Below are 15,320 nucleotides of genomic sequence, written 5' to 3'. Positions count from 1 at the left end.
AACTGTCATTGTAGTGCATATGCAACTCCAGCTGAATTCAGTAGTACTTCAACTTGCATATAGATAAGATAGCGGAGTTGCACATGCACTACATATGTGCCATACAGTTTACAGGCTGGACACTTCAAATCACTCATGTAAATAATCTTACTGAAATATTCTTTGTATTGCCAAACACTGATTCATCAGACTTTCTCTTCTTCTTCCTTCACTTCTTCACATTTTAAGTAGATTTCATTGTTCTCTGGCCAACCTTTGCCTTCTTCCCCCCCCCCCCCCGCCCAAGCAGTTTATTTCCAAAATAAGAAATGTGGCTTCTATGAATAGGATTCCATGGGATTCAGCTCAGTTTACTATTTCATAAATAACTGTCCATGTTTAGACAGGTTAGCTGTATTGTGCAGTAAGTTTAGCACAATCATTTGATATTTATCATTACAGCATTGTATTTTCTTCTAGTGCCGCAAGCAATTAAACCATGTGCCCATCTTCCATTGGAACCTGTAGCAGTTATTAATCACTTGCCATTGTCTTTGGATTGTCTGCTTGTGACCCTTTCAGTTCTGCATGCCAGGACGCTATCTTTGCAGAAACAGGGAAGATATCTAAAGGTTAGAATGCATTTCCACACTTTAAAAGTAGTCCAATTACATTCTAAAGTCTAATTGGTCTTTTTTCAAAGTCCATTACTAAGCCCAGGACTTGTGATTCTTTAAAACCTCACTAGCTGATACTGCTTTGATGAGGACCTTATTGTTCAAATTGCAAACAGCATCCAAATGTTGAAATTAAAATCTACTTGTTCACTGTAAAAAATCTAATATTTCACTTAAGCTGCTGCACCAATATTACAGAATCAGATGAAAGTCAAATGACTGTATCCAAAAATCTTAAATGTCAGGTTTTTATATGCATTTTATCATTTTATTCCCTTTGAAAAAGTATCATATGTTTACAGGTGGAATACTTTGGAGTTTGCTTTTTTTTTTTTCCCCCTTTAATTATAAAATTGCTTAATCCACACTCCAATATATTCCTTACTCCTTTCTTCTGGATGGCAGTGGAGACAAGGAGAAATCCAAACAGCATTTCAGAAGGAAATCTCAGTTCCATTGTAGTTAGAAAGTTTGTCCCACTGGCCTATGGCTGAGGAGGTCAGCTGAAGGGCAAAGAAAGAAGCCCTCAGTTAAGCCATTGAGACCTTGGATCAGTCTGAACCTTCAGTAAACAGAATCATCCATCCTTAAGAACTTTGCCTAGAGAGCCTGCCTAACAATTCAAATAGATGCCACACAGATCAGGCAGTTTATAGGAGACCTTGCTGGATTCACAGGAAGACATTTCAATGGGATGAAGTAAAGAGGACCCATGCTTGTGATTCCAGTGGAGCCAGGAGCTCCTCCACAATGCTCCCTTAGACAAGGTATAAGGATCTGGATGAGAAAGACTGGGAGTACCTTCCTCTATTTGACCAGCTGAAGGAATAGTTATTTTCCTAGGACTAATTCTTAGTCACCCTAGTGTGAAGGCAGTGATCGGAACTTGGATAAATTGAATCAAGTTATACATAGAGTTGAACTGCTCCTTCCTGAAGAAACTACGTCCTCTCCAGGAGCATGGCCTACTGAAACCTGGCAGATTTTGCTTTTTCTGCTCCATACTAACCTGGCAATTTCATGTCTAAGATAAGAGTAACCGTGCTGAGTCTAAACAGCAAGTTATTGCAATGATCAGCAATATGCTCTACACAGTCTATGGCAAGTTTGTTCTATGCAAAGAGAGCAATATCTATCTAGCAATCTCCTTCTCTCTCTCTCTCTCTCTCTCTCTCTCTCCCCCTACCTCCCCCCCCCCCCCCCCCCCCCCCCGTGTCTCTCTAGATTGTTTATTAAGTGTGGTTCTAGCCCCAGACTTATGGAGAAGTGAGAGCGGGAGAGATAGGAAGGTAAGAGTTGCAAGGGAAAAGTCAGCTGCAATTTTTTGTTATCCTTTTGAAACAAGAAGTCCCTAGGCAGCTTTAGCCTGCACTGCAACGCAGAGGCTGTCTGGAGGGGCAGGATGACAGTGATTCCTCGCAGGCTGCACACTTCTGTTCAAAGCTGTGACATGAGCATTCTGCATGTCTAGCAGAGTGATGGTGCTGGAAGCATATGGAGGTGTCCATCTTCCAGGTGTTTGAGCAGAAATGGCTATGGGGGAGGGCTCTGGTGCAGCTCTTTCAAAGAGTACTCATTACCTTCCCCATTCCTCCATTCTTTCCCTGCTCCCCTTTTATTCTAGTGTTCCAAACTTAGACCCCCAAATTAAAACAGTATTTTACAGCTTGATGTGGAAGCCTCAGATCAGAGATATTAGTTAACCCTATGTGCTCTGAGAGAAGCAAGGATTTGACAGGACAACTGAAGTCTTCCTTTTCTTTCTCATTTCTCTCTCTGTACAGCTTACTGGCATGCTTCTTGCTTTGGCTTTGGGAAGTGATAAATCTGAGGTTTGCTATTGAGTTTGGTAAGGCTGCCCTGTGCTGCTGGTATCCTCCCCTCACCCTGTCCCCATGTCACACTAGTAATGATACCGTTTAGGGGAAGAAGAGTGTATGAAAAACATACATAGAATTCTTTGTAAAGTAGAAGGAAAAACACGGTGAGACCTTTCCATTTGTATGACAGCGGGGAGGATAAGCCAGAGCACCCGACAGGGGTGAGCTTTCCAGCTTCACTCCGAGGGTCTGTCCAGATACAGGTTCCTGCTAGCAAGGGAGAAGCAACCCTTCCATCCCGGAGCCTGGCTCCCGCAGCCGTCACCCATCTGAGCTCCGCGATCCTGCCACCTCCGTGCCTGACTGGCGGGAGCCCGCTGACTTCCCAGGCGGAGCAGCACTGTCTGTGCACGGGACACCGCTGAGAGAGGTGGAAAAACTAAAATGAAAGGGAAGAAAGAGAAAGAAGGTGCTCTCCCATGCTCCTTTAAGGCAGACAACCGGCTCCCTCGGGGAGGCAGAGAGGGAAAGGGCTGTGCCCAGGCAGCAGCGCGGGCAGCAGGGAGGCCAGGGAGGGCAGCGCCCGCTCCCGGGCAGAGGCAGGCAGCAGGGCGGATAGGACAGGCGGCAGGGACAGGGCAGGACACACGGCAGGCAGCAGGGCGGAGAGGGCAGGCAGGACGGATAGGACAGGCAGCAGGGACAGGGCAGGACACACGGCAGGCACCAGGGACAGGGCAGGCGGCAGGGACAGGGCAGGACACACGGCAGGCAGCAGCGCAGGCAGGGTGGGCAGGGCGGGCAGCGCAAGGCAGCTCGCACCGCCCGGGGAGGGCTCTAATTCATCACCCCGTTCAGCGGAGAGGATGGGACGCCGCTAAACTCCCCTTCCTCCCTCCTCCCTTCCCCCCTCGCCAAGCAAGCCCCCCCCTTCCCCCCCTCCGCTGCTCTTTCTCTTTCCCCAAGCAGTGAGCCTCGGACAGTGCTCGGCTCCAGCGCTTTATTTTAAGATGATCGGCCAAGGTCTTTGCAGATAGATTTTATCTGAAGTTAAATAGCAGGCGCTCGCCGCTCACTCGCCAATAAGTCATTTTTAATAGAGACAAATCGCTCTGGACGCCCCGGAGCGCCGGTGCCGCCGCTCCTGCCCGCGCCCCCCGCCGAAGGCGAGCGGGCAGCCGGGGCAGCTCCCTCCTCCCGTAAGTGTCCTGCTCGGCGGATCCAGAGCGCGGCCGTGTGCGGAGAAGGGGAGGCAAGGGGGGGAGAGCCTGCCAGCCGCCCCGCCGCCCTGACAGTGCCTGCGCTGGATGCACAGCGGCCGCGGGACACCTCGGCGCGGAGCGCGGCGAGGAGATGCGCAGGGGTGGCGGGCTGCGCCGCGGCACTCAGCCCTGCTAGTCTCGCCCATGGAGCGTCCCGCGGAGCCCCGTCCGCCGTCGGATCCCCCACGCCGTACGTATCCCCACCGCGGCCCCCCCGCGGCGGCGGGGCTGTCCGCGGGCCGCGGGGGCGGAGAAGGGCTGGGGCCGGGGATGGGGGTCCTCGCCCGTCGGGGCGCCCCGGGGCGCGGTCCCGGCCCGGGGCAAGGCACGGCGCGCCTTTAGGAGCGACAGAGGGAGGTGGGCGCTTGCAGGGCTAAGCAGAGCCCGCTCGGGCGTCCCGAAGGCAAAGCTCTCTGCCTCGGCTTTTAGCGCCCAGAAGCATCCGGAGCCACGATCCCAGCCTCTGCTGTCGCCTTCTCCCTGCTCCGGCGCCACTCCGCTACCTAGCTCGCTGCCGGGGCTCCGCAGCCAACTGGCGGGCGGCTGCCGCCCGGTCCCCACCGAGGGCACACAGACAGGCAGGGCTGGCAGTGGCACCCCCGGGCCGTCCCAGCTCACAACACAGGGCTCTCCCGCCCAGTAAAAGGACTGAGCGCCGGGGAGCGCTGCCTGTAGGCGGTCTGCCGCCACCTCGGACCGTGCGATCACTTTGCTTTGACGCTGGATTAACTAGATTTTAATCGGGTTTTTTTTTGTTTCCCTCACCCCCATTCACACACCCCATCTCCTCATTCTCTCCCGCCGCGCCCCCCCCTCCCCCCCTCCGATTTCCCTACACACCTCTCTTCCCCCCTTATGCTAAGCCTAACCTTGTCTTGTGGTCATGGGATCTATAATTTCGTTTTTGCCTAGGCTGGTGAGAGCTCTGCTTGTTCTGTAAAGTGGATGTCAGGTGGATCTATGTTCTGGAAGGAACAAAGAGGCAGCGAAAGCAGCGCGGGGGAAGTTTGAGCGGCGAGGATGCAGGCTGTGTACTGGTACGCGGTCCTTCTGCTGCAACCCACTCTCTACCTGGTGAGTGTCCCCGGCCCCCCTCACGGGCCGGGCATTGGGAAGCTCGTTGGGGAGGAGAGCGCCAGCCTGGCGGAGAACGAACAAACTCACGGCAACTACTTGCACCCCGCAGCTAGCTCTGCCCTTTCCTCCTGGGGCCGGGCCGGGGAGGTGCGGGTCCCGGCCGGGAAATCTCGGCGGGGCGCAGACCTCTAACTTCTCCGCGGGCAAGGGGTGCTCCGCTGGGCCGGAGCAGGGTCGGGGTCTCCCGGGCCGCATCTCCGGGTGCTACCTCCTGGACTGGGTCCCTGGGTGTCTGCGTGGGCACCGGAGCACCGCCGCGGGGAGGGGGGGCGGGCCGGCCAGGCTGTGGGATGGAGGCAACTTCCTGCCCTCTGCTCCCTCCTGAGGGTGGGAGCCCCTCCGGAAGGGAACCCCCTCGGTGTGCCACTACGGGCGGTGCGGCAGAGGCGGGCGGGCACTTGGCTGCGAGAACAGCTAGTATTTTCCGCGAGAAGTGTCATTGACTTTCGTAGCAAATCTCCTTTAAGATTACCGCGGGAACACGAGTAAACATCGGCCTTATCTCCTTTCACACACACACACACTTTATTCCCGCTACGATTGCAAGGAACAAAAACCAGGCAGACTGCCCCTTTGCAGTCCGCATCCTCTCTCTCTTGTGATACGTTAAGCAGGCAAACGCTTGGCGGCAGCTCATCCCCGTGGCTACAGGGGAGGGAAAAGACGTGTTTCCAGGAGCGTTGCCGAGAGAAGCACGCCAGCGCCCGTGTTGGGCGTGGTAACGGCGACGGCCCGGCTCGGGCTCCGGCTCGGGCTCCGGCTCGGGCTCCGGCTCTGGCTCCTCGGGCTCCTCGGGCTCCTCGGGCTCCTCGGGCTCCTCGGGCTCCGGGCGCTGCCCGCGTCGCCGCTCCCTGCGCTGTGGCGGCCGCGCCGCCCGAGGGCGCTGCGGTGCAGCGCGCGCGGCCCCGCGCGGGGCAGCCAATGGGGCGCGGGCCGGCGCGGGGGGAGGGGGGGGGGGGGCGGGACCGCGCGCGCTCCTCTCGTGCCCGCGCAGCCCCCGCCGGGCCCGTCCCGGCCGTCCCGTCCCGGCATCTCCCGGCCCTTTCCGTGCCCGCCCGACGTGGCTCCCTCATCGGGGGTCCTGCCCTTGCCGGGCGGTGCCACGTCTGCCACGGGCGTCTCTCCTCCCTGCGAATTTTATAGCCGGGGTTGGGGGTGGAGGGGTGGGGGGAAATGGGGAGAAAAGTGCGTGGCAAATAATCCATCAAAAAACTGGAGCGAGATCGATACGTCGTGTTAAATTTTAAATGTGTTTGCTGGCAGTTAAACTGCTCTCGACTCATTACAACAACAGTGCTGGATTTATTCTAATGCGCTGCAGTCTGAACAACAAGCGCATTAATTCTCCTTTAATTGTAAACTGGGAGCATTTGAAAACCATTCAGTGTGCAAATTATGCTGATTCAATTACCGTTTAGTTACAGACTTCATTACCTGAATACTTTTTTTTTTTTTTTTTTTTTTTTTTTTTTTTTTTTTTTTTCCCGAGGGCTTGGCAATGCAGAGTGAAGGAGACGATTTTCAAGTTTCCCTCGAAACAATGCAAAATATGATTAAAAAAAAAAAAGTCGGGAATAAAAGACAAGCTAGGGGGAGGGAATGCGCCCTTCAGCTGGTCTGTGTCTTCTGCCAAAACACTCGGGGAGGATCCAAAGGATTTCCCAGCACGATTCTTCTTTCTAACTTGATACTTCCACGTTTATGCCAATCTCTCCCCATTCTCTGTATTTCAGGAATGACTCTGAAAGTTTGCATTAAGCCGTCGCATGATAACAAGCTGTTTATTAGCACCGAAGCATGAAGTTTTGATTAAAGCTTTAATGCGGCGCCACAAAGCAGCAAGGTGCAGCACTTTGTTGTGCCTATCCGTATGTGCATGTCTCTCCGCGTGGACAAAAGCAGTTTCAATTAGGAATTAAATTTTCAATGCTCAGACTGTTAAGAAGGGTAAATGAAATGGCAGCACAAACAGCTTCCTATCGAGTTTGTTAAAAAAACCCTTTTTGAGAGGGGTTAATAATATAGGTGAGAGGGAAAATAGCCTGTTTTCCCTTCGCCTGAATTAGGAGGTATTCATGGAGAGTGAACAGCTGTAGTAAGGCTGAGCTGCCTTGAAGTCACTCATTTACAGACACTGCCTTGTAATTTCACTTCACTCAGCAAACCGCTGCTCTTTTTTTTTTTTTTTATGTTCTTCTCTCCACCGCCCCCCCCCCCCCCCCCCCCTTCCCGGGTTAAACCTCTTTGTAATGAAATCTTAAGGAAAAAAAGACAATGCTTCTGCTTTTCTTCCCTTTTTATTAGAGCCATATGCTATCAGCCTTATTGCCTGAAATTTATAGAGATCACGGCCGATCTGAATGAGTAGGAATTTTGCTGGGATAGAGATGGTTCACCATATTATGTTTATTGAAAAGAACATTAGTTGTGCATTGCGAGGTGTACATTTTCTCCTTGTTTCGAGCTGTGCAGTGTATTGAAAATGTTCTATTTGATTTGCAGCGGTAGTGCATTTCCTTTGGCCTAAGTGGATAACTTGGTACTTATTTGGCAGAATTGGGAGTTAACCTTTAAAGTCTTGCAGTTGTTTTCTTTCTCTACTTTTAGAAAGCTGCAGGAAGTGTTCAAACACCTACACTAGGTCTTATTTACCGCGACACTCCACATCACCGCTGTTCTTTCAAAAGCATCTTAGTCTGATTCTAATGGATGATGTTTCCTTAACTAACAGTGCTGTGCTGAGCTCAAAATCGTCAGTGAGGAAGCACGTAAAGAGTAAAGAAAAAAGCAACACCCGGAGATCGCAGACTCATAGAATTGAGTTCTGTTTATAAGGACGCCGGGATTTTACACCTTTCTTTTAATTCCTTTAACCTTCTCGTTGTACCTCCTGCCTAGTTGCCGGTGAACTTCCAGTCCGACATCACAGGATAATAAAAGGCCAGACTGTTTCTTTTCATTTCTTCCTTACTTTTTTTTTTTTTCCCCTGCGTGGAAGCAGCAAGCTGTAGAAGTGACTACAGAACGCGCGGGCTGTTAGGAAGGACGGCAAGGATCTTAAGTATTATTTCTTAGAGGGACAAGTCAAGCAGGCCCTCGAAGGAGGAAGCAGATCGTTTCCGTGCCGGCAGCTGCGGAGCCGCTCCGTGCGGCGGGGCCCGGCGGGCTGTGGCCGGCAGGTCCCGGCGGCGGCGGGCGCTTGCCCTGTCCCGTCCCGTCCCACCGCGCCCCAGCCGCCACCTGGGCCCTGCGCAGCCCCTGCGGGCGCCGGGCGGCAAAGGGCTCGCACACGGCGGGATTTGTTTCACCCTCGTCACGGTCAAAGGCTTTGCCCCAGCTCGCTCCGGGGAGACCTTCCCGCAACCCAACAAGCAGGGAGTGGGTACATGCATGTCTTTGCTGGGATCATCCCGGTTCCAAGAGACTTCGGTTCATTATTTTGGTGCTCCTTAACCGGAGTAGCGGCCACGGAACTAAAATCAGTGGGAATTTTGCGTGGTATGCTGCTAGGGTAAGGATCCCTCCCCCCCTTCATCCCCCACCCGACTTGTCATCTCCCAGCAAAGTGTTTATTCACCGGTGGGTTTAATTAGGATACGAACCGGAGCCGGGTAGCAGAGTGCTTCAACTCTGTACAGAACTTAAGCAGCGCAAGACCAAAAGGAGGGGTGTTTTTTCACCCCGCGGTGAAGGCTGTTTCACGGCGGGAGCTTTCCTGCGCCGCGCTTTGCCAGAGGAGTGGAACCACCGGGCTCACGGGGCACGGTGTTAAACAGGGCGATGGCTTTGGCAGAGGGGCTCTGAAAACAGCCTGCTAACCTTCTCCCTGTGCCGGGCTGGGATTTTAAGGTCTGTTTCACACCGTCACTGTAGCTTGGAGGCCTTCTGACAGCCGAGAGGAGCTTTCCTGCAAAATTGTTGTGAATAATAGAGGTTTAAAATTGTCCTCAGCGGTGGCACACTTGGTACAGTATTTGCTGAGGGGGTAAACAGGGGGTTAGCGGCTCCAGAGTTTGTGTACATTTAATTTCGCTGTGTGTCGCACTGTTTGCGGTCATTTCACCCCAGTTAATGAAAGCTGTGGTGAACGTGAGAAAATATCACGTGCCGGAGAAGAGAAGTTGATTTTTTTTTCTTCTTTCTTTTTAAAGATTGTTGCTGATTGTGTCCTACTTTGTCATGGGAAAAAAAAACAAACAAAAAAACCAACCCAACAAACAAACCCACACCTCTATAGGCTGAAAACAAAAGAGAGAGGAGGCATTGTCCTATCGTAATCACCACTCACAGTATTTTCTCAGAGGCATTTGGTGGTGAATGCATTCGGGTATTGCTTTTTTCCTCCCAAACAGGGATTTCTTTCAATTTTCAAATTGACGTCGAAGGCATGGAGGGCGGGAGAGAGTGCTTGGCGAGCAGGGACAGTAGTGGCTTTTTGTGCGGGGGAGTTTACGTAGCCTTGAGATGCTCCTTCTGCCTCTTTCTAAAGGAGTTTGAGAGACGCTGTAGCGGTGGTGTAAGGGGGAAAAAAGTACCCTTTTGGAAGTTAAGACACGGGAATAACAACGGGACCCCGATCTCGTGTAGGTAAAGCGAACTTATCCATGCTCTTGATTTTTTTACCAAGTGGAGCATAGTGTATTCTTTTCCAGGCTTTCTTACTTCCTAACCTCCAGGGACCTGTGCTAGTTTAAGAAGGGGTTTCCCCGCACTGAAATGTCTTTTTCCTGATGCTTAGTACACACTATTTTAATTTAGTATATAGTTGGGGAAAGCAATCTGGAATAGATTTACCCTTCTGGAGAGGCACCTGAATATAATCCAATATCCCTGCCTCTCTTCGACTAGCCAAATCTTCCAAGTCGGTACGGTACCTAGAGGTATCCATTTTAACCTCTTTAATATTTCCCTGCATCTCTAAACCGCCATTTTAATTAACAAAAAGCCAATTTCCTAATCGTCTTGGAAAGTGCGGTGAAGCAGGCTAGGAAACCAATTGCTCGGAATAGCCAGCACTTGGAGAAAATGAATATGTAAGCCAACCTACCCTCTCTAGGATTGGCTTCTGTTCTCCCGACTGGGTTTGGGTGAAGTTTTGCTGTGATTTAGCAGATAGTTTAACACCCAGCTAGCTCTTCTTGTAAGTCAGCATTAAACCACCTCCTGGGTGCTTTGTAAATACAGCTTTAGCATTTTTTTCATGCAGCAGATTGACATGTTGACGATTCTGCTTTAAGGAATGTGACAATAAAGTGGAAAACCAAAGGCTGGCAAGCACTTCATCAAGGATAAAAAGGTTCTGCTGTAAGGATGTCACTCAATTTATTGTGAAAGTCGAATGAATTACGTTTAATGAAAGTGCTCCCCAGATGAATATTACCAGCAATTTCCTGAGTTGGCTCTGTCAGATTGATATGAGGAAATGCCAACCCATATCAAAAAAGATCTCCAATCTCAATTACTATGCAAGCTTTCGAAGAGCTCCTTTTTATTGATATGATATATATTGGCGGGTTCTCAATGCTGTGCAAACTACTCTCTGTTCAGCAGGACAGCACATTTCCCAGTTTATTATTTAACCCTACGTTTTTCTGGCTGTTGTATAAACTTCTGCGAGTGCCCTTCTTTCGGAGGGGAAGCTGCCTCTCACCCTCTTTCCCTTTCCGTGACCCAGAGAGATCAAAGTTGTGTGACTGGCAGACTGCGAGGGCGACGCTCATTGCAGGAAGTTTGTTCAGCCTGGATTGACAAAGCCGAAGGTCAAGACAAACAGCTCGGCTGAGACAATGGCATTGGATCCTCTCATTTTCAGTGTCTTTCTAGGCAACAATCCAGATCACGGTAGTATTTGTTATGACTAGCAATCCCAATATTCCTGCCCTTTCTTCCTCATTCCTCTAGGGCTTCTAGGGGCAAATTAGGAATTCACTAAGCCCTCGAAGGGAGAGAAAAACTCTTATATCACCTCATCTACATACGAATTGACTCTTCGAGAGGCTTTTCTGTTCTATTTTAACTACTGTGACGCCGGTCGTTGCTCAAGAATACAGCTTCTTTCCCCATAATCCGTCTTGCTGGGCTTGTTGGTGATTGATTCAGTCAGTTTTCTTCTATCGCTTCCCCATACTCTTTCAATTTTTTGTATCAAAGCAGAGAGACGGTATTGAAGGACAACAGGGAGGCTCTCGAAACTCTGCAGCAGGACGGGGATATGGTTACTTTCACATGTGGGACCGCACTCCTTCCGTGAAGCATTAATGAGGAAGCAGAAAGAGCTTGTCCTTAGCACATGTCGGGTTAGTCTGGCTTCCTATTTTCCCGTTCGTTGCTCGATCCGCGTCTTAAACTTTCTATAGAGTATGATTAAGTCTAAGTGTTATTTTTTTATTTGCTTGTTTGCTTTTTTGGTTTTTTAAAGTGTGTTTTTCCCCCCTCTGTCGGAGATGCTGAGTGTTTCGAGCCGCGGACGGCGAGTGCAAGCGCTGCAGGGAGAGCGGGCAAGCTCTGGCAGTGGGGCCGAGAGAGGGCTGGCGCTGAGTGTCCCGCCCGCTCCGGGCCGGGGCTGGCGCTGTGTGTCACGCTCTCACCGGGCCGGGGGCTGGCGCTGTGTCCCGCTCGGCCGGGCCGGCAGCACCGTGCAGCAGCACCCTGGAGAGCGCCCGCGGAGGGGCAGGACCGCGGACAGCGCCCGGCCCCGGCCCGCAGCGCCGACTGCTCCTTAACAGGCGCCCCGTCCCGGGCTAGTCAAGGTTTCCGGCTGTTGCTGCTTAGGCCTCATCCTCAGCACGCTCCGGACTTCGGGCCTGGCGCTCTGTGCCAGTTTTCGTGAAGGAAGAAGGAGACGGGTGGACCAGCAGATCGGTATATTTGTTTACTGTTGCTGCTGACTGGCTTTCTCTCAATGGCAAAATGATAGCTTTATTTTCTGAGGTAAAGCTGGTCAGAGGGACAGTACATAAGTATGGGGTGGAACAGGGGTGCTGGAATGAATCTGGGGATAGGAAATCTATTCTGAGATGCTCAGGTTTGTCTCATTCTATCCCAGGACCTGGTATTGGAGAGAGACCAGAGATATCCAAGAGCATTGGAGTAAAAAATGAGGTCTGAGACATGGCTGACACCAAGACATGAGAACAGGGAGTAATTAATTAACAATGACACTTTTTATCCCATGGGTCAGGGCAGGAGTGTTTCTCAGACACCACTGATGTAATTTTTGGGGTGGTGGCACTCTGAGGCATCTGTGAGGGGCAGCCAGATCTTGCTACCTTCAATGATTGCCTATGTCCTGGCAGACAGTGCTCAGGGTATCTCCCAGCTCTCCCTTTGCTTTCACGAAGAGATAATCACAGGTAACCACCTCCACCCCTGTAAATCCCCACTTACTATTGACAGAGCTATCCTCTAGAGCTCTGCTGCCTGAAAGCACTTGTCAATGAAACAGTGACTTTTGGCAAGGCAGGTGTAAGTGAATGACTGATGAAGAGTCCTTCAATAAAGGAATGTGATGGGAATTGACTGGGCTGAGAGGTAAAATAATCCACAATCTCCACCAGCCTTCCAGACAAAACCATAAGCCATTTATTCCTGATCTATATTCTCCCATGAATATCAGTAGTTATTGTGATGCCTTTGCTGGATGTGAACGTTCTCCAGACCCTTTTGATTACACCACATCCCTGTGCGTGGTGTCTCAAAATTGCATTGTCTGCTGCAGAGATACTGCTTTTATCTTCCAAATGCCACCCTCATTAATGTCAATGTCTCACAGTCCAGCTAGTGATAAATGTCTCAGGGATGTTCATCTGCCTTGCACACTGCGCCATCTCTCCCGCTGCCCTGTCTTTTCCTCTCTGAGGAGAGATTAAGTAATACTTTCTTTCTTGCCCCCCTGCATCTGCTCAAGACAGTTTTGTCCACTAGTTGGTCTCTGACCTGTCCATTCACAAGTTGGTTTTGCCAGTGTCCTCTGGGTTATCACCTCCCCTGCTAATCTGTTTGATCACTTTGATGACAGGTTGACTACAGCGTGCAAAGATTATCTGCTTTTCCCAAATCTACAGTTATTATTGAAGGGGGAGAAATTTGGCCTACCAAATGATTCTGATATTAGTGCCCTCTTTTCCTCAAATTTCATCTTCTAACCCAGACTTGACACAAAAATCAAAAGAACAAAGAGCCTGGTTGTTTCTTTGTGCGCATGACCTGGTTATTGTGTGCACAGAGCACTTGTGCATGCTTTTATTTTGCTGGGCTTTTGAAAACTGATAACTCAAATATATCTATGTTATTTCTTTGTATATTTACTTAAAATTTGGTGATAGCTGTGCAGTAGACTTGTTTTAGAAGCAGAGCTGACAGCCAAAATAATACTAGGAAAGAAGTGATCTAATAACCTTAGTTCTTGGAAAGGCATGGAATGAAATTATATACTATATATATGTAAATGTATTAATTAATTAATAATCTTATGGTAATGTATGAGACATTATAATTATAATTTTTTCTTTAGAAAAAAAAGTAGAGAGTCACTTAAATCTAAACAGTACAGTATCCTCAGCTGAAAAATAAAAGATGCTACTTACCTTCCTAGTTGGAACATGCTTTGAAATAACAGAAGTAACATTACCAATGATTAGTGACCAGTGTGTTTTATGATGCTCTTTCCCCTTCCCCTGCCCTATGTCAGCCTTGTATTATGTGTGAGTTAACTTTCAGCTGGCACAATATTTCCTGCACTTGTTTTAGAAGTGCATGGGAGCTACTGAGTAAAAGTAAAAATAGAAAAGGAGAAACGTTCTGGCCATGTATTGAGGACACTGTGGAAAACCAGACTCCTCTGCAGCAGATCCTATGCCCTGATCCTGCATTGTAATACAAGACAGGATTCCATGTAAATCAATGGTTTGTTTACTTGTGTGAGGAGGACAGATTCTGTTTATATTGAAGATTAAGTAGGCCATTTCTATTTCTGAGAATTGCTTGTCACTATTCAGAACCCACTTCAAATTGAAAGTGTAATTGGCAGCTCTAAAAAAATTTTAGCTAATGGAATTTCTGTTATGGGTAGCTCAGACCACCTGCACCATAACATTTATCTGCACAGTCATTTTTATAAGCTATTCTTGATTGAACTTTAGAAAAATAGTCCTTCTGCTAGGCTATTTTGTAAAGAAATGTTTTCATAGGCCTTCAGGTATATAGAACTGCTTGTATAAAATTAATGGACTGCTTTTTATATTTACAATCTCATCCATAGCATTTGAGGTCTTGCAAAATAAGAGATAGATGTAAAATAAGAATAATGTTAAGACTGTGTCCTCATGCTTATTGAGGACAATTACTGTCAATAACAGTATTGTAAAATATTGGCGTGCTTAAAATCAGAATGTTAGTTTGTAATTTGACTCTAATTTAGAGTAATTTCTGCTGTCACTTATCGCAACTATCCTGTATTACATACAGAGATTTTTCTTAATGTTTATGTGGGGAATGCTTTGCACCTTGAGAAGATTTTGTAAAAAATATTGATAGGTAAAACATAGCAATAATACTGTAGCTCTGTGGAGGACAATTGCTGAGTGAACAGATCTTTAAGGATCAGGAAGATAAGAAAGGCTACAGAGATGTGACATAAAAGATGTGCATAATAAATAGGACACGAAAACCTTCACCATTTAAAAAGATGGGCTCCATCCTGCTGCCTTGATCTGCAATGGATATTACTTGACAATGTCCAAGTTTTATATTGCTACTTGTTTCTTCTCCCTTTCTCCACAAACTATGACATTTGCTTAGCTGACTTGCTTGTAGCAGGTGGCAGTGTAGTACGTGTTGCAAGCAGAGGGTAGTGCAATGATACCTTCAGTGGAATCATGTCTGTGAGCGGTCACTCGGAGTGGGTAAAAAATGGCATTATCTGGTCCTTGACAAGATTCTGGTATGTGTGAATCATCATCTATATCTTTAGCTTCTGTCTGTGCTGACTCAGTGGGACCTCTTGCTGTTTGTCTCCTTTGTCTGTGAACAGCTCTGCTCTCTCTGCTAGCACAAGTAATTGCTGTAAGGTACCAAACCGCAGAATTATAAATGTATTGGAATATAGCTTGTGTTTGCATCTTAAATGCGCTGAATATTTGCCAGCTAGAGCAGACTGTGAGTCTTGGAAAAGTTATTGTGTGGATTAGCAGATTGTAATAATATGGTTCAGTCTTCCAGTGTAATGCAACCCAAATGAATATGGAAATGTATGACTAAGTACAGGAGGTGCTGTTTTTATTCTCCACAATTTATAGATTATTCTGAAATTGTGATGTTGTAGCAGACACTTCAGAGTGAAGGCCAATAGCTTGCAACTACTTTTTAGAAGCAAAACACAATCTCAGCTGAAGTCAGGACACTTGCTCACATACGCTTCAGCGCTTTACTGAGCTAGGAGAAAGTGA

The 15,320-nt window shown here is 48.8% G+C and overlaps 1 protein-coding gene across 1 annotated transcript in view; it reads left to right on the top strand.

Annotated features, from left to right (window-relative positions):
* Positions 1–4,665: 4,665 nt before the first annotated feature.
* The window catches only part of NXPH1 (neurexophilin 1), a 138,494-nt gene continuing 127,839 nt past the window's right edge, over positions 4,666–15,320 (top strand). Inside the window, exon 1 of the mRNA XM_066185212.1 lies at positions 4,666–4,812. Within this exon, the coding sequence (XP_066041309.1) occupies positions 4,759–4,812 (54 nt within the window). The 5' untranslated portion in view covers positions 4,666–4,758. The remainder of the gene's footprint in view (positions 4,813–15,320) is intronic.

This window comes from Chamaea fasciata, unplaced genomic scaffold (assembly GCF_029207755.1).
Source record: "Chamaea fasciata isolate MVZ Bird 193981 ecotype frontalis unplaced genomic scaffold, bChaFas1.0.hap1 SCAF_1, whole genome shotgun sequence".
Classification (NCBI taxonomy): Eukaryota; Metazoa; Chordata; class Aves; order Passeriformes; family Sylviidae; genus Chamaea; species Chamaea fasciata.
The sequence above is the reverse complement of the archived record's forward strand: the minus strand, read 5'-3'. Positions and strand labels throughout refer to the sequence as shown.